This window comes from Microtus ochrogaster, linkage group LG4 (genome assembly GCF_000317375.1).
Source record: "Microtus ochrogaster isolate Prairie Vole_2 linkage group LG4, MicOch1.0, whole genome shotgun sequence".
Taxonomy (NCBI): domain Eukaryota; kingdom Metazoa; phylum Chordata; class Mammalia; order Rodentia; family Cricetidae; genus Microtus; species Microtus ochrogaster.
Genome location: NC_022030.1, coordinates 60,360,445 through 60,377,377, shown reverse-complemented (window position 1 = coordinate 60,377,377; position 16,933 = coordinate 60,360,445). Strand labels below are relative to the sequence as shown.

The 16,933-nt window shown below is 49.9% G+C and overlaps 2 protein-coding genes across 4 annotated transcripts in view; both read right to left on the bottom strand.

The window, feature by feature from the left end:
• Window positions 1-6,765: 6,765 nt before the first annotated feature.
• Window positions 6,766-8,465, bottom strand: Hes6 (hes family bHLH transcription factor 6). Of its 3 annotated transcripts, none has more exons than XM_005361684.2 (4): window positions 8,249-8,443; window positions 8,085-8,171; window positions 7,919-8,000; window positions 6,766-7,686 (listed from the first exon to the last, which is right to left on the bottom strand). In XM_005361684.2, exons 1-4 carry the CDS (start codon window positions 8,327-8,329, stop codon window positions 7,274-7,276), a joined length of 663 nt encoding a protein of 220 aa, XP_005361741.1. In that variant the 5' UTR covers window positions 8,330-8,443; the 3' UTR covers window positions 6,766-7,273. The 3 variants fall into 3 exon arrangements, with proteins under 3 accessions (XP_005361741.1, XP_005361743.1, XP_013207181.1); XM_013351727.2 differs by having other exon boundaries at window positions 7,558-7,686; window positions 7,959-8,000; window positions 8,249-8,465; XM_005361686.2 differs by lacking the exon at window positions 8,085-8,171 and having other exon boundaries at window positions 8,249-8,444.
• A 4,206-nt stretch (window positions 8,466-12,671) lies between these two features.
• The window catches only part of Per2 (period circadian regulator 2), a 52,175-nt gene continuing 47,913 nt past the window's right edge, over window positions 12,672-16,933 (bottom strand). Inside the window, exon 23 of the mRNA XM_013351748.2 lies at window positions 12,672-14,766. Within this exon, the coding sequence (XP_013207202.1) occupies window positions 14,632-14,766 (135 nt within the window). The 3' untranslated portion in view covers window positions 12,672-14,631. The remainder of the gene's footprint in view (window positions 14,767-16,933) is intronic.

Genomic DNA, 16,933 nt, shown 5'->3' with positions numbered 1-16,933 from the left:
TCTTACCTCCATTGTGGAGAAGCAGTCCAGTTTTCCCTGGTGATCTAGATCAGTCACTCCTAACACGGTTATTCTTTCTTAGTCTGTGAGCTTAAGGGCATCAGAAGCCCAAAATGTTCAAGGGGAAGTCTGAGCTTCCAGTTCAATGCAATGTCCATTGTGGCTCCTGGCAGTATGGCTCCTTCAACTGCAAGCAAAACTTCTAGGCCTGCGGAACCTAAGGTTGTGGGCACAAGGAGCAAACATTTTCTGAGTGGATTTTACTAGAGGTGATAGTGGGTAGACCCATGGATCCTGCTATGGGAGAAATTGTACTATATATTGGACACTAATTCAATGCATATACTGCTTTCTGGAAAACCCTGCCCTAGCCCTCCAAGCTGCTGCCACGTAATTGGTTTTAAAATTGTGCCTTCAAAAGACCATTCCATCTTTCTTCAGGCCAGATGCTTCAGGACGGTGGGGACCATGGTGAGACCAGTGGATTCTATGATCGTGGGTCTACTGTCATACTTCTCTGCCTGTGAACTGAGTTCCCTGGTCAGAAGCAATACTGTGTAGAATACCATGATGGTGGATAAGACATTCTGGAAGCCCATGAATGGAAGCCTTGGCAGAAGCATTATGTGCAGGAGAAGCCAATCCATAACCCGAAGAGCTAACTACTGCAGGAAGGACAAAGTGCTGTCCTTTCCAATGTAGTTAGCCTGCCACCAAGTCACTGGCAGGTCACCCCCAGGGAATGGCAACATATCTGGGGCTCAGCGTTGGTGTCTGCTGTTGGAAGATCTGGCACTTAGTGGCAGCTTTAGAAAGGTCAGCCGTGCCGGGCGATGGTGGCGCACGCCTTTAATCCCAGCACTCGGGAGGCAGAGGCAGGCGGATCTCTGTGAGTTCGAGACCAGCCTGGTCTACAAGAGCGAGTTCCAGGACAGGCTCCAAAGCCACAGAGAAACCCTGTCTCAAAAAACAAAAAAAAAAAAAAAAAAAAAAAGAATAGAAAGGTCAGCGGTGGTGAGTGACAGTCCACGTGGTCAGGTCCATGGATAACCTCCATCTCTGCTGCCATGGCCACTTCGTTCATGGGCTCATTAGGCAATGACAAGAATGGCTGGGGAAAGAGGCTGGTTGTCCCCCAGGTCGTCCTATCTACTTGATTGTTGAAATCCCCCACTTCGAACTAAGATACAGCACAGGGCTGTGGAGTTAATATATCCTTGATGTAAAACTGTAAAGGTAAACTTCTGGCCTTGCCAACTGAAAGCAAACTGCTTCTTGTGGTCATTACAGACAGGTACCAAGGAAAAGACTTTTTCTAGATCAATAGCTGTATATCATGTGCCAGGAGATGTATTGATAAGGAAACCACATCTGGTACAGCAGCTGCAACTGAAATCATGACTTGAGTTTTTGATAGTCAGCTGCCATTCTTCATAATCCCTCTGTCTTCTAACCTAGCCAGAAAGGCAAGTTTAAGAGAGATATGGTGGGGAACCATCACCACGGCATCTTTTAGGTTTCCTTTTGTTTGCTTGTTTTCAAGACAGGGTTTCTTTGTGCAGCCCTGGCTGTCCTGGAACTCGATCTGTAGACCAGGTTGGCCTTGAACTCAGAGGTCCACCTGCTCCTTTCACCTGAGCGCTGGGACTAAGAGGCCTGTGGCAGCATCACCTGGCTTGCCCCTACATCTTTCAAGTCCTTGATGGTGGCACTAATTTCTGCAGTTACTCCGGGGAAGCAATACTATTTTTGATTCACCATTTTCTGTGGCAAATGCCACATTTATCCTTTCCAACCATAATAGCGCTTACTTCACAGGTAAGAGAACCAATGTGAGATGTATCTCTATCCCAATTATACATTCTGGGACTGGGGAAATAACCACAGGATCACTTTGGGGACCCACGGGACCTACTGTGAGTCAGATTTCAGCCAAAATGCCATTAATCACCTGACATAAGCCACTTATTTAACTGGAGAGCCACAATGTTTCTTGGAATCACCCAGAATCAGTGTTAATTTAGCACCAATAGGCCCCAGAAAGTCTGGTGGTTTTCTTTCTCCTAGTGTACAACCATCCTTGTAAAAAGTGATAGGTCCCTCTGGGGAAGGATTGGAGAAAAGACTAACAGTAAAACAGAATTTTATCAAGGTCTTTCCTCAGGGGAACCTGGCCACCCCTTCATTCAAGGGGTTCTCAATCTGCAAATTGGCTCAAGTCTGGGAACTGGTTCACCGGCCAAGATTACCTGTTGCTATGATCCAATGGAGCCTTCCTTTCATTTGTCCAAGAGTTTTTATAGGTCAAAGAAAATACAGCAGGCTTCTTATCTACACCATGATTGATTAGCCAGTACAAAAGATCCATATGAATCATGCCACCATAAAAATCACTTTGCCTGTGCTGACCAGGTCAAGCTATTATGGACATTGCTTTGTCTCTGTCGCCCATTATGGTGACTACAATGGCTTTGCCTTTGGTGATTCAGTGCTGGCCCGTGGCCCCTGCTATTTTGGGCCCAATTAAACTCATTGCATTTAATCCACCCAACTGAGCAGTGGCATCTTCAACCCTAAGGTCTGGCACAAGGAAAAGGGTGGCAGCAAAGATCTCCTAGTGTACCGGTGCCCCACTCACCATTTTCTGTTTTGTGTGGTTAGTGAAGGGCTCTTCTGGGCCTTCCCATGTGGAGGATCAGGTTTTACACAGTGTCCCTACTCTAGTGTTACAATTTTCCTGAGCCTTCAAATCATTTTATCAACACCAGGTCAAGAGATACCAAGCATCTCCAATTCCTTTTCTGTAGGTCATCTTTTTGACAAATGCTTCGGCCAACTATTCAAACAAAAATTTGACACCTTTTTTTTTAACTGTGCAAAATTCCATATTAAACCTAGACTCTTCATTCAGTGGGGCCATATCAGTAAGCTCAGTTTGGTCTAGTTTCTAATGTTCCCTCCACCATTATCACACACCCTTAAAGCCCATTTGTTGTGGAATTTTACTTTAACTAGGTAAAGGCGTTTTACATTTGTTTATGCTGCCGGATATTACTTTAACTGTGTGAAGCTGTGTTACATTTGTTTATGCTGCATTTGTTTAATTATGTAAAGACATGTTGCATCTGTTTCACCTTGCCTGCCTAAGACACCCGATTGGCTTAATAAAAAGCTTAACGGTCAATAGCTAGGCAGGAGATGGTAGATGTGGTTAATCCTATCACAGAACCCACTCCTTTTTGGTCAGTTTATCCAAAGATGCTAGGAACAATCGAACAACATTATCATTTTCCTTTTTTCCCACAAATTGGTCAAAATTTTATATACAGACTTACCAAATCTGTTGCCTCTCATAACTGGTCAGTCAGGATAATCAAATACATTTGTTTCATTAAGTTTGTAAAATAGGTTACACCCACCATGGGCTTTCAGTGCTCTCCAAGCTGCTGGGAGAGGCATTGGTAGCTAGAGAGGCGTTGGTAACTATAGCTGTTGGCAAATCGGAAAACCCTGTTCCAGAGACTTAAAGAATTCAGCCTTATACTTCTGCTGCTCCATAACCACTTCTGGTACCAAAATCCGTATTAAACAGGGCTCTCTAGAGGAACAAATTGTTTTTTTCCGAGACGGGGTTTCTCGGTAGTTTTTGGTTCCTGTCCTGGAACTAGCTCTTGTAGACCAGGCTGGCCTCGAACTCACAGAGATCCGCCTGCCTCTGCCTCCCCAGTGCTGGGATTAAAGGTGTGCGCCACCACCGCCCGGCTTAGAGGAACAAAATTTATAGAATGAATCTGTGGCTATATAAATTGATATAGATATTTAAAGGGGATTTTTAAAAAATATATTACATGCTGTGGTCCAGTTAGTCCAACAATGGCTGTCTACCAATGGAAGGTCCAAGAATCCAGTAATGGTTCAGTCCAAGAGGCTGGATGTTTCGGTTGGTCTTCAGTATACACTGGAATCCTGAAGAAGTAGGTTCTAGTGCCAGTGAAGGAGTGGACTTAGCAGTGAGTGCGAGAGCAAGCAGGCAAAGCAAGCAAGCTTCCTTCTTCCATGTCCTTAAATAGGCTGCCAGCAGGAAATGCGGCTCAGACTAAATGTGTATCTTCCTACTCTAAAAGACCCGCGTGAAAAGTGAGTCTTTTCATTTCAAATGATTTAATTAAGAAAAAAATCCTGGGGCTGGAGAGATGGCTCGCAGGCTCAGTGGTTAAGAGCACTGACTGCTCTTCCAGAGGACCTGGGTTCAATTCCCAGCACCCACATGGCAGCCCACAACTGTCTGTAACTCTAAGATCCTCACACAAACTGACCGACATACATACATGCAGGCAAAATACCAATGAACATTTAGAAAGAAAGAAAGAAAGAAAGAAAGAAAGAAAGAAAGAAGGAAAGAAAGACCAGTAGAGAAGATGAGGAAAGAAAAAAAAATCCCAGGTGGTTACAGAAATGACTCAGTGGTTAAGAGCACTGACTGCTCTTCCAGAGGTCCTGAGTTCAAATCCCAGAAACCACATGGCTGTTCACAATCATCTATAATGAGATCTGGTGCCACCTTTTGGCATCCAGGCATACATGCAGATAGAGCCATCATAAATAAAAAATACACATAATTTTTTTAAAGATCGCTAGAAAAGAAAAACCCCTTACAGGTGTTTTAGTTAAATGCAGATGTAGTCAAGTTGGCAACCAAGAATAACCATCACAAGGCACACAGCCCTGTCTGTTGAGACCTTGGTGTGAGCTCCATGAATCTTGCTTTGGACTCCCAACCTCTGGAAATGCTTGGTAACGTGTGCTCTTTTAAGCCACCAAGTTCATGGTCACTTGTTGTGGCTGTTATAGAAAATACAGAATCAGAGATTTGGGTTATGGTGGCAATTTCCAGAGAAGGGGAAACCAGGCCATCAAATGCCTTAGCAGAATGTCTGTGAAGAAGCTAAGGGGCCCGGCAGCCACAGAGAGAGAAGGCAGGGTGAAACAGCGCTGCCGTGCCCTATCAAATAACACTCTCCAGCTGATTGTCACTTCATAAGCTATTTCTGCTTCTGAGAAAGAGATTGTGCCTGAGGATTTCACAGCCCTATGCTTAGGTGGCTTCTGACCTTGAGCAGGTCCCAGGCCCAGTGGCACATTTATCCCAGGTCACCTTGCAAACGGAGTAAGGCCCTTCCCTTGTCCAGGGGCCTGTGAGAAGATGCAAACACTGCTACGAGAGCTGAGATGCTCCTTGGGCAGTCCCTGGGCAATGCTCTCAATGGTGGCATCACAGCACTTTTGGCCTCTAGACAGTGACAGAAGCCATGCAAGAGGACCCATTATCCATGTCCCTATAGAACTTAGTTTGGGCTGATGGAAATAACCCCAGGGATAACATTTCCATTCCTCCAGCTGACCACAGCTTAGTCCCAATGCTGCATGGACTCTATCCTGGCATAGAAGTGAAACCCAGCTGGGCGGTGGTGGCGCACGCCTTTAATCCCAGCACTTGGGAGGCAGAGGCAGCCAGATCTCTGTGAGTTTGAGACCAGCCTGGTCTACAAGAGCTAGTTCCAGGACAGGCTCCAAAACCACATAGAAACCCTGCCTGCCTCGAAAAACCAAAAAAAAAAAAAAAAAGTGAACCCCAAATGCTGAAACACTCTGGGGACCAGAAACTGCTATTCAGCTTTTGATGAAGATTCTCTTAAAGGCACATGGTCTCTAAGAAGATACCCAGAATACAATCCTAAACCTTAATATGTCAGCTTGCCTACTTGGAGCCCATTGAAAACCATCTACTTTGGAGAGGGGCGGGGAGGCTCTCTATTGGTGCCAGTGACTGATGCCAACTGATTATGGAGCGCTCTAGAGATACTAGCTGCCCACCATCAGCTTCCTCCTCCTATCTGAGCATTCTAACCTCTACGGTCTGGCCTAACCTCAGGCCCAAGTTGCCTGGAGCCAGGGCACTTTTACTTCAAGGCAACTGGCTGGCGCTCCTTGTCTCTGTACAGGCTCTAGGGGAAACTCCTATGATCAAGAAGAGTGACAAGCCGAGTCCACAATATGACGCAGATAGCAAAAAGGCTTCCCAAACAAGTTTGAAAACCACAGGGGAAGGACAGGATTCCCCAAAATAATCATCCTCTAACTCCCTCATGCCTGCCTATAACACACACATGCACACACACACACACACACACACACACACACACATGCATGTGCGCACACACATATGCATGTAAACATATACATATGCAAACACACACACACACACACACACACTCTCTCTCTCTTTTATTTCTCCAAGACCAGGCTGGCCTCAAACTCAGAGATCTGCCTGCTTCTGTCTCCCAAGTTCCGGGAGTGAAGGCGTGTGCCACTACTGCCCAGCACAAAAGGCATTTTTAAAAAGTGACAACCTAAGGAAGATTAACATCCACACCATACTCGTGAACTTTAAGCCAGGCCTTCGGAAGAGGCTTCCAAGGCAAAGGATGACAACTAGTCACTAGCCCTGTCCCTGGGGCTCAGGAGAGAACAGCCCAGGGACAGAACCTATGCTAGTGGGATCCTCCAGGACACACTCCTTGGAAAGTGGAGCAACCTAGAGGACCTGCCCGGTAGCGGGGGGTGTCTCTATCAGCACAAGGGTGAGTGCTCTTGGCTGACAAAGGGCAAATGCTTTAAATAGACATTCACCGGTGTTGGAGTCAGGAACTGCATGCGGAGAGAGCATCACACATCTGACGCATCAATGACAGTACACCGCGCGGCTAACTCCAAAGCTCTTTATTTAATGCAACTGGAGCATTTGACGGCAACCCAATTCATACCCTGAAGTGTCTTACAAACAGGGAGCAGCTCTCAGTGACCCTGAGGAATGTGCCTGCCTCCCCTGGTCTCCTGGCGGAAGCAGCAAATCTGAACTTCTACTTATGGCCTGGGTGTCCCTGCTCAGGACACTTAATGTTCAGCCTCAGGATTGACCACTTCTGCCCTAAGTCCCTCAGAATGCCTGAAAGGATATGGGGGAGCCGTGGCAACTCTGTAGGAGTTTCCCTCCTTTCTGTAGCCTCCCTCCCCCCATCCAGAGCTATAGGGTCCATGAAGTTGATTCCCTCAAGAAACAGGTCTAGGGGACCGCAGGGGCTGGCCATCAAGATTGGCATGCAAGCCATCCATTAAAAGAGTGGGCTGTCTCCACCATCATCTGATACCCAGGGAGGGAGTAGGCTTAAGGAGGGTAGCCCACCCTCCACAGGTCCCTGGTTAGTGTTATTGGTCACCAAGGCCTCCACACACTCTGGGCCAAGCGAGCTGCTGTCAGGCTGCCTAAGGTTGTAGGTACAATTTCCGACCCCTCAGCAGACACTTGATTTAGTTCAGCCTCTGGGACCTCCTCTAGGTCAGAACACAGGTCATCCCCGGGACCTGGGGGACTGGACAATGGGGACCCAGGAGGCCAGCTGCTCCTCCCAGGGCCTCCAGGCAGCCCCGCTAGGGAGTCCCCCAGCAGATCCCGGAAGCTGCTACCCTCCCGTAGTGGCATGGACTCTAGCAGGTGGTTCAGGAGTTCAGCAGAGACGGTGGCATCGATGGCTTGGCACGTGGACACGAACGTGTGCACCTCATGCATGCATTGGATGTAGCCAGCAGCGAAGCGCTCGCTTGCTTCCGCCTGCAGCTGCTCCCGCTCTGTGCAGGAGGGTGGGAAGAAGAGAGCAGCGTCCCCCACCGTGAGCACGGACTACTATGACTCCGACGATCCGGGACTCACCCAGGAGACACACTGGAGTGTCCTACTGGGTGATGGGGGAGCTCTCGCCTTGGACCAGGCCCCGGGCTCCGGGAGCCGTGGCGTCTGCGCTCCTAATTGGCAGGTGTGTCCTGTCAGAACCCCAGCCCTCGGGTCCCCGCCACCACTCACCTCGTGCCCGGCCCCGCAGCGCGCCCTGCACGCGCCGAACCGTCAGTTCCAGCACTTCGGCGTTCTCTAGCTTGGCCTGCACCTGCGCAGAGGGGAAGGGAATTGAGTCTCTCCGAGAGCTCCGGCGAGCACTCTGCAACCTCCCGCGGCGCCCTTCCCGCCGCACCTCGGTGCCGGCCAGCAGCCGCCGCAGCTCCTGCAGACTCTCGTTGATCCGCGCGCGCCGCTTCTTCTCCACTAGGGGCTTCCGGGCCTGTGGGAAGCGGGCCACTGAGCCCCGGGCCCGCGCAGCCTCCCGCAAGCCCATCCGCCCGCGGCCCCTGCCCGCACCTTGCGGTCCCCCCGTCCTTCCCAACGATCCTCATCCTCGTGTCCAGCACGGTCCCGGCTGAGCGCCAGGGGCGGAGACATGGTCCGCAGCGCCCGGATCCCGGCGCAGGGAGCTGAGTGCAAACCACCCTGCCAGGCGGGTGGCAGCCGGGAGGCCTCAATAACTCCTCGGAGTCTTCCGGCCCGCGGTGTCCCGCCCCTTTAATAGCAACTTATTTACATGTCAATGCACCGATTGGCTGTGCGTGGCCGGAGCTGCCAGCCGCGAGGCTGCCCGCATCCAATGAGAGTGGCCCGCTTTGTCAGGCACCGCGGGCCTCTGGCAGCTGGCGAGGCGGAGCGCACAGCCCGACCTCCTGCCACTCCCGCAGGGGCGGAACTCCGGGACAGTGACCCCGGGCTCGTCTTGCTTGTGTACTTGTACCTCCCTCTGCTGAGTTGTGAGCCCATATCTGCCAGCCTGTGAGCTGGGACCTAGCTATCCATTCTTCGGTCCGCATCGCCATCCATTCCACCCACCCCTTCACCCATCCATCCCTACAGTACATTCGCTTCCTTTGATTCACCGAAAGTGCCTCCAGAGAACAGCAGTCCAGTCTGGGGCCCCAAAGTGGGCTTCGGGCAGGGCAGTGCCAAAGTCAAGTCCAAGCCCTGGAAGGGGCTTTGGACACGGGTGGCGAGAGTGCAAAGTCCGGGAAAAGTGGGAACCAACCTAGCAGCAGGAGTAGGGACAGTCCTTGGCCTCTTGAGGTGTTTCTTTTTTTTTTTTTTTTTTTTTTTTTTTTTTTTTTTTTTTTTTTTTTTTTTTTTGTGGACTTATGGGGACACCTGTAACCTTCTTATACCGAGGTCCGCAGTCGTTCTGGCCGCAATCTCTCTTTCTCTGGGCTCTTTCTAAGTCCCCTACCCAATCACTTACTTACCTTGCCTTTCTCTATTTCCAACTCCAGCTCCATGCCTCTCCTTCCTGGTTCACCACCCAGTACAACCTAGTCCCTCCGCACCCCCATCAGGGGCTCTCACATTTCCCTGCTCCCCACCCCTTTTCATGCCCACCTCCCTCCCCCGCGAGACCCCTTCGTGTCCCCCTACTCTACCCCCACCTCTGCCCCGAGCCCAGCCCTTCTCGGCTCCTCCCTCTTCCATCTTTGGGCCCTGCAGGCAGAGGCTGCCGTCTGGCCCCGGTAACTTGATGCCCGTGACAGTTGGCAGCTGCAGCCGCTTCAGCAGAGAAAAGCGGCAGCCTGGCCAGGAGCGACAGGTGTTGGCCGCGCCTTTGTCTCGTTGGCTTTGTCCCGCTGGCAGCGACAGGCACGCCTGTGTCGGCCAGACGCCCAAGCCCCGCGTCGTCGTCGGTCCATCTGCCGGCCTTGCCTCAGCGCCGGAGGGGTGGCGGTGTGCAAGGGCGGCTAGAACGCGCCCCCAGGCAGCACCCTAGGAACCCCGGCTCGGCTGCATTGTTCTTGGTTTCTGCAGCTACTTCAGAGCTGGAACACAGGGCAGGCTCCCACCGGTCCTTTGGGTACTCCATCCTTAGGCCTGGGCACCACTAAGCACCACTTCAGTAAGGAGCCTCTTCTCTTTAGGTCTTCATCAGCCTGGCTGGAAGGGCTCCCAAGGAAGGGAAGACCAGGCAGGAACTGGAGTGGCTGGGCAGGGAAAACCTCTACCCTCTTAAAGATGGGTCTGGCAGACACCTTGTGGCTCTACTACAGAGGAGTCTCCAAAGGTGTCAGGTAGCTTGAGGTAGCTGAGAGATTGGAAGTTCGGCCGTCACAGTCACCTTCTAGCGACCCACTCCTGCTCTCTCTCACTTTTACCCCTGAATTGTTCCTCTGTGTTCGGGTCCTGATGCTTCCCCCAGTCAAGTACCACTCATCTGGATATTCGCAACGTGCTAAAAAGCCTGGGTCTCTTCCACTACCCTCCAGGAGCTGCTGAGGGTCCTCCATTCCTAGTGGTAAGACTCCTAGACGGGTAGGGGTGGGAATGAGCCCAGTGGAGTTAGCCACAGCTGGTTTGAAACTACTGTTTAGCTAGTAGCTTCCAAGTAAAGGAGATTCTAAAATAATTACTTTAAGTTTCTACTACTTTGAGGTAGGCAAAAACAACCTTTGGTAGTTGTTTGGTTGGTTTGTTTGTTTGTTTGTTTGTTTGTTTTGAAAGACCCTACAGACCCCCTCCTCAAAACCCGCAGCTAGCATGCTCCCGGGGGAACGTCCTGTTTGCTTAAAGTAAAAAAAATTCTCCGGATCAGCAGCCAGCCTGCTCTCGTAAGAACATCCCATGTGCTTGAGAGAGCAGGATGTCTATGAGATAGGAAGACTGCAAGGCAGGATGTCAATAAGATAGGACATCAACAAAGCAGGTTGACTGCAAACAGGATATCTATAAGATAGGAACAGTCATGCCCCCCGCCTCATTCCGATAACCATGCTTTTGCTTCTGTAAAACTTGCTTTTTGCTCTTCCCTATAAAAAGCCCGCCCTCCAGTTGGCAGGTGCGCAAGTCTTCCGAGAGATCTTGCCGCCCGCAGGTACCTGTGTCTACTCAATAAACCTCTTGCGACTTGCATCCGTGTGGTCTCGGCCTGTTCCTTGGCGTTGGAGAGGTCTCCTCCCGAAAAAGGTCCTCGTTGAGGGTCTTTCAGTTTTTGTGCTCCCTAGTTCACAAACGGTTTTGTACTTCTCCCTGTATCCAAATGAGCAAGGCCAAAAGATAGCTCCTTTTGGTACAGCATAAGGTCTCTGCCGACAGGCTCTTGGAAATACCAGTGGACCCCTGATTGGAGAGTTCGAAGTGAGGGGCCAAAGGAGACCCACAAAAGGCAAACTGCAAGCAAGGAATTAAAACCAACTAAGAACTCCAGGGGAAGCAAAGCTACCCAGGAAGAGAAATGGGACCATAGCCCATTCCTAGGTGTAGGAATCCGTCATGGATGACAAGGCTTTGTCCAGTGCTGTGTGAGCTGCGGTGTGTTGCAGAATGCCGTGTAGAATTGAGGGGAAGAGAAATTAAGTACTTGGGGTATGTCTTAGTGTGACTGGACAGTCTTCTTGGAAGGAAAGAGGGTAGAAACAGGCCCGGGTATGTATGAGTCAGAAAACGCTTTTTGGCTGGGGGAGAGGGGTTGCTTGAGGTCCCACCTGCTAAGCCAGCTTCAATTTATTTTAGTGAATTCATTGGCCAGGTGGCTTAGATTTGCTGTTCCAGAAGCTTGACCACCCCATCTTGAGCCCACAAAACTCCTCCTCTCCTGTCTACCTCCCTCAGCTGACCTATTACTTCCTGCCATTTGTCCTCTGGATCATAACCTACCTTCAAAGTTTGCCTGCATGGAGACTTCCTGAGCATTAGGGCCTTTTGATCCCCCTAGAGCTAGGAACAGAGGCCAGTAGAAGCCCGGCAGGGCCGTAGTGGCCACAGGGTGACTAGTTAACAGCAGAAATAACAGGCTATAAATCCCTAGAGGGACAAAGGCAGCAGCCAGCCTGCAGACATCCAAGTACTTTGTGGGCAATCTGCCCAGAGACTCAAGAGAATTTCCTTTTGGTTTGGAAATAAAGGAGAGGGATTGCCCCTTGGGTTACACCGCAAGGCACAATGGGAGCCCTCCGAAGACTCAGTCAGTGAAACAGCCATACCTGCCAGGAAAACTTTGTTTTTGACCGCTGTATCAGCACTTACAGTCAGGGGGCATGTTCAGACCAACCCCCCCCAAGCTGAGCATGAGGCCCAGTGTCATGTTGTCCCTCTGCTCAGGTCCCTGGGACCCTGGTATGGAGAGAGAAAAGGGAAGCAGGCCTCTTCAGAGTAGTTCTCACAAGCTGTCAGTCAGGAAGGGCCAGGGTAGGAGGCCTGTGCCCCAGTGATGCCTACACACAGATCCGAAGGGTATATAAGTCTTTTCTAGCATGGTACCCATGTGAGTTCTCTGCTCTCAGTCCTGAGGCCGGCACATAAGCAACCAGCCAAAGGTTAGGATTAAAGAGAGAGTGGGTGCCTGGGGGTCATGCTAAGTGGAGGGTCAGCCCAGTGGATTTGCTAAGTTATCATGTCCAGGTGAAAAGACATCAAAAGAAAAGAGGTGTCGTGGAATGCCTGGCTAGAAGTGCATGATGGGAAATTTCTGAGGGCTTGAATGGGCCAGGGAGGCGAGCACGTGAGAGACACACAGGTAAGAACACCATGCACGGAGTGATGAGTTGGCTTTTGGGACTGAAGATTTCTTAATGTACCATTTTGAAGTTCTTAATAACTTTTTTTGACAATGCCATTCTATTTGGTTTATTGGTCTATTTATTGGTCTATGTTATGTTAATATATACAGTGCTAGGGTATAGGTCAGTGTTAGAGCATACGCTTAATCTGCATGAGGTCCTCGGTTGATCCCTTTCATCACAACAAACAAAGCATACAATTGAAAATAAAAATATACTTGCTTTATTTAACAATTCTCTAAAAGGCAAAAAAGTCATAAAAAGACACAAGCAGTCACACAAACATATTGCACTGGGTGAAGGAAGGTACGTTTGGTTTGCACATGAACAAACCGCTTGTCCGGCAAGGCTCACGAACTGTCGCACAAACTCTGAGAGCTTATTTACATTAAAAAGGCGGCTCAGTTTAGAACAGAGTCTCATGACACCCGTGTAAGCACACACTCTAAAGGAAACAGGACTGGATGCTCAGCATCTTGTAAACAAAGTCACAAAATTATCCTAGGAAGTCAACTTCTTAGCAGTTAACAATCGAGGACTATATATTAAATAATCATAAAATAATGCTGATGGTAAACATTCACGATAGTAGAGAGAAGGTTTTGGCAGTTTTGTGTTTAAGGAACAAGCGTAGGCTTAGACCACCATCTATCTACCCTTTCGATCAGACTGCGGAGGGAGGCAGCTGTCTGTAACCCCGAACGTCCATTAAAATATGGCTACTACCTTATCTCAGTCAAAGGTGGTGTTGTCTTAATTAAAAAAAAAATAGAGTTCTTGTTTTTATGAAAAATAGGGTTAATATTCAGGCATCAAATGGCTTTACTATGAAAACCGACTGCAGTAAGACAATGTTCTGGCAGCCACTCCAGATCCAAGGAACTCTGCTTTTTCTGATGCAGTCTGCTCTTAAGTCAATGACTCCTCCCCGGTGACTTCTCATTCACACCAGGGGTCAACAGAAGTCTGTCGGAATAATCTTTGGATGTCTCGTGCAGCATAGTGTTTTGCTGAACTGAGCAGAGAGGCCCCCTTCTCCCCAAGGGTTCCAGTGATCTGAAAGCCAGCAGCACAGACAGATGCGGTGACAGAGACCTGAAGCCACAGGAGCTAGAGGGTCAGCCAGGAGTAGAGCGGGGAGGCAGAGCTCCGTGCAAATCGGAGAACACTGAAGGTGGACATGGAGGCCACTTCCCCCATCTGCCCCTCCTTCTTGTGTTCAATGGCTGCTCTCTGCTGGGATCTGTTGTCAAGGAGACTCCAACCAAAGAATATATATGGTCTTGTCCCCGCAACAGCAAAGCCTGGTTTGCAGAGGCCACCATGCAGATAGGGTGACATGACTGCTACCACACACCTCTGCAAACTGGCCGTGATGGTCTAAAAAGGATGCACGAACGACACAGAAATGTACGGGATGGGGGAGGCGCTAGTCTGATGGCATTGGTCACAGAAATCACTAAGCTCCATTAGTCCAGAGCAGGCATTTCAACTTTGTTTACAAACAGAAGCACATCAGACTGGAATGTTGGCCAGTGCAAGGCCAGAAGCCAAGGCTGCCACCCCATGCTCCAAAACACCTACCGGAACACACCCAGGAGGCCTGCAGAGATGTCCTCTCCAACTGGTGGGTGAACACGGACGCAGCAGGACTGCACGGTAATTTAGATTAAAAAGCAGCTCTCCATCTGATACAGTCACACTGTGGAAAAGTTCTAGAAAGCCAGGCCCTTGGCTGAGAGCTTCATGTGACTTCCCAGCTATGTGTCACAGCATGGTGTGATGTCTCAGTACAACCGTAGGAGCCAGTGGACATTGGTACACTGGAAAGGGGTCTCACTGAGGTCAAGGGACTTCTGAGGGCCTTGAGGCAAACTCCATGACACACAGACCTCAGTCTCCCCCAAGTTCAATGACAAGTTTGATGACAAATCTTACCCCATCCCCCAAATTCCATATTTATATTTCAATACAAAAATGTATTTCTTCCTAAACCTCCCCACAGTTTTGTTACACCTTCAGAAAACTATGGTGGCTTGTTTTTTTTTCTAAAACAAAAAAAAAAAAGCAATGTGAGTACACATCTATTTCATTAGAAACAACGAGAAGATCCCCTGTCTCTTCCGAGCACCATCTAATGTAGATCGCTGGCTGGGGATGGGGCTATGTCTGCGCCTCCTTCCTGGGGCTTTCCTCTTCTTTGGCTTCTGAGGCATCACAGAGTCCCAAGGAAGGACTGTCTTCCTCGTATGGCAGGCAAATGTTGCCTTTCCCTTCGCTCTCACAGTAAACACAGTCCTTCAAAGAAAGAAGGCGACATGAGTAAGAAGAATGTAGCTGCAATTTGCCATCACTCACACTCAGCAAGGTAGGTGGAATGGTAGCCGTGACCTGGAGGGTGCTGATCGTAGAGGCACCCCCTGGCCCAGGAAGCTGGCTCCTGGTCATGAGTCCTTTACCAGTGACTTCCATCAAATGTGTTCCCTGGCATGTGTTCAAGCGGAAGAGGGCACATGAGTGCGAAGGACAAATGTGCGGTGGTCAAGTGACCCCAAAGTCTTTGTCAAGACCACTCCTCCCTCAATGGATAGAATCTCACTTCTCTCTCCTCAAGAGTACTTCGACTTGGGACATGCAACATCTGAGATTGGGCCTTCAGGGCACGACAGGAACGTTCTGTGGACATCTCATCCTGCGGACATCTAAGCACCCACAGTGAGATATGGGGCCTGCTGTTGGCCTGTGAGGGACCCTCCCCAGAGGCAGATCCTCTTGCCTTCAGATTATAGGAGCCTCAGCCAAACCTTGCCTTCTGCTTCACAAATCGTGTATGCGGCTTATGCTTATAATCCCAGCACTTGGGACACAGATGTCCTCAGGAGGACTGCTCTGAGTTCCGGGTCAGCTAGGCTACAGTGTGAGGCTCTGTCTTAAAAGAGCTGGAGGGATGGCTCAGCTGGTGAAGTGTTGCTTTGTAAGCCTCAGGACCTGAGTTCATTCTCTAGAACCCACATAAAAAAAAAAAAAGTTAGAGGTAGCAGTGTGAGCTTGTAATCCCAGGGCTGGGAAGCAGAGGCAGGCAGGTGGACTTACTGCCCAGATACTCTAGTTCTCCTGTCAAGCTCTGGATTAATAGGAGACAGCAGGCTTCATTCAAGTAGATTTAGGTTGTCCCTTAGCCTCCACAGCGCATGCAAACATCAAAAAATCCCTCCCAAGAGATCCTGAGCCAGAACCAACCAGCTAGCTAAGCTGCTCTCAAGTTCCTGACCCAAGAAGATGGCAAAACAAAGGCTCCTTTGAGGAAAGACGATTCCCACAATCCCATCCTGGGAACGGAAAGTATGAAGGTCCTGGGGCAGGTGTCTACCTGCTTGATCCAGGATAGCCAAGAGAAAGCGGGGAAATGGGAGGTGAGATAGGAGGTGGTGGGTCAGCTTGACGGTGAGGCCACTTATTCTGGCTAAGAATGGGCACCGCTAGAGGGGATTTAAGTGGAGACTGTCTTAGTCACTGCTCTCTTGTGAAGAGACACCTTGACCCAGGCAACTCTTATTAAAGAAGGTATGTTAACTGGAGGCTTGCTCATAGTTTTAGAGTTAGACCATTAGACATGGTGCTGGAGAAGTAGCTGAGACCAGCCCTGATCTGAAGGCCAAGAGAGAGATGGGGACTTGGCCTGGTATGGCCCACCCTCAGTGACACACAGCTACCCCAACAAGGTCACACTTATTAATCCTTCTCAAATGGTGCCACTTCCTAATGGCTAAGCATTCAAATACATGAGCCTTTTGGGGCCATTCTCATTCAAACCACCCTAGGGGCCTATTATCATCTGTCTCTGGGAGAAGGGTGAACAGACAGTACAGTGCGAGGTTGCCCTGTCATGCAGGCCATGTTTTTCAAAGTTGAGTGGTGTGATCTGCTAATGACCAGAGGGAGTAGGAGAGGCGTATTGGACAGCTCCAGGGTTAGCAGCCTGGAAAGGTGGGCCTCTATCAGCGAGCTGGGAGTGTCAGGATACATTCGGTGTTCCCTAGCTGTAGTCAGTGGTGGGAGACATCAACCAGGGAACCTACACCAAGCTGAGCATTGGGAACCCGGAGGCCAGAGAGGAGTCCTGGTGCCCAGGAACCAGAGCTGTTAGCATTGCAGACTGAGAGCCATGGCCTGGAGACGGAGGTGGCTGCTCTCACACTGGACTGCAGTGGGGACACTCTACCTGAGAGTCGGCAGGTAGCAGCAGAAGCCGGGGGAGCACATACAGTTCTGGGATTCCAAGGACCAGGGGCCAGGGCAGGAAGAGCAGGGTGGGCGGAGAGATGTTTGTATTGGGAAACAGAAATCAGAATGGTAGAAAGGGAGGCCATTCCCTTCAGTGAGCTGTTCGGGCTAGCCATTCAAACCTTCGAAGGAGTCACACCTAAGTGTCCTAGAGCCTTTTCCCTCCGTCCCTCCGTCCCTC

Coding starts and splice junctions, on each gene's coding strand:
- Hes6 (XM_005361684.2), bottom strand. CDS start 8,329: ATGTCTCCGCCCCTGGCGCTCAGCCGGGACCGTGCTGGACACGAGGAT. Junction 8,172..8,248: donor AAGGACGGGGGGACCGCAAG/GTGCGGGCAGGG, acceptor CGCTTCCCACAG/GCCCGGAAGCCCCTAGTGGA. Junction 7,687..7,918: donor GCTGCGGGGCCGGGCACGAG/GTGAGTGGTGGC, acceptor CCTCCTGCACAG/AGCGGGAGCAGCTGCAGGCG.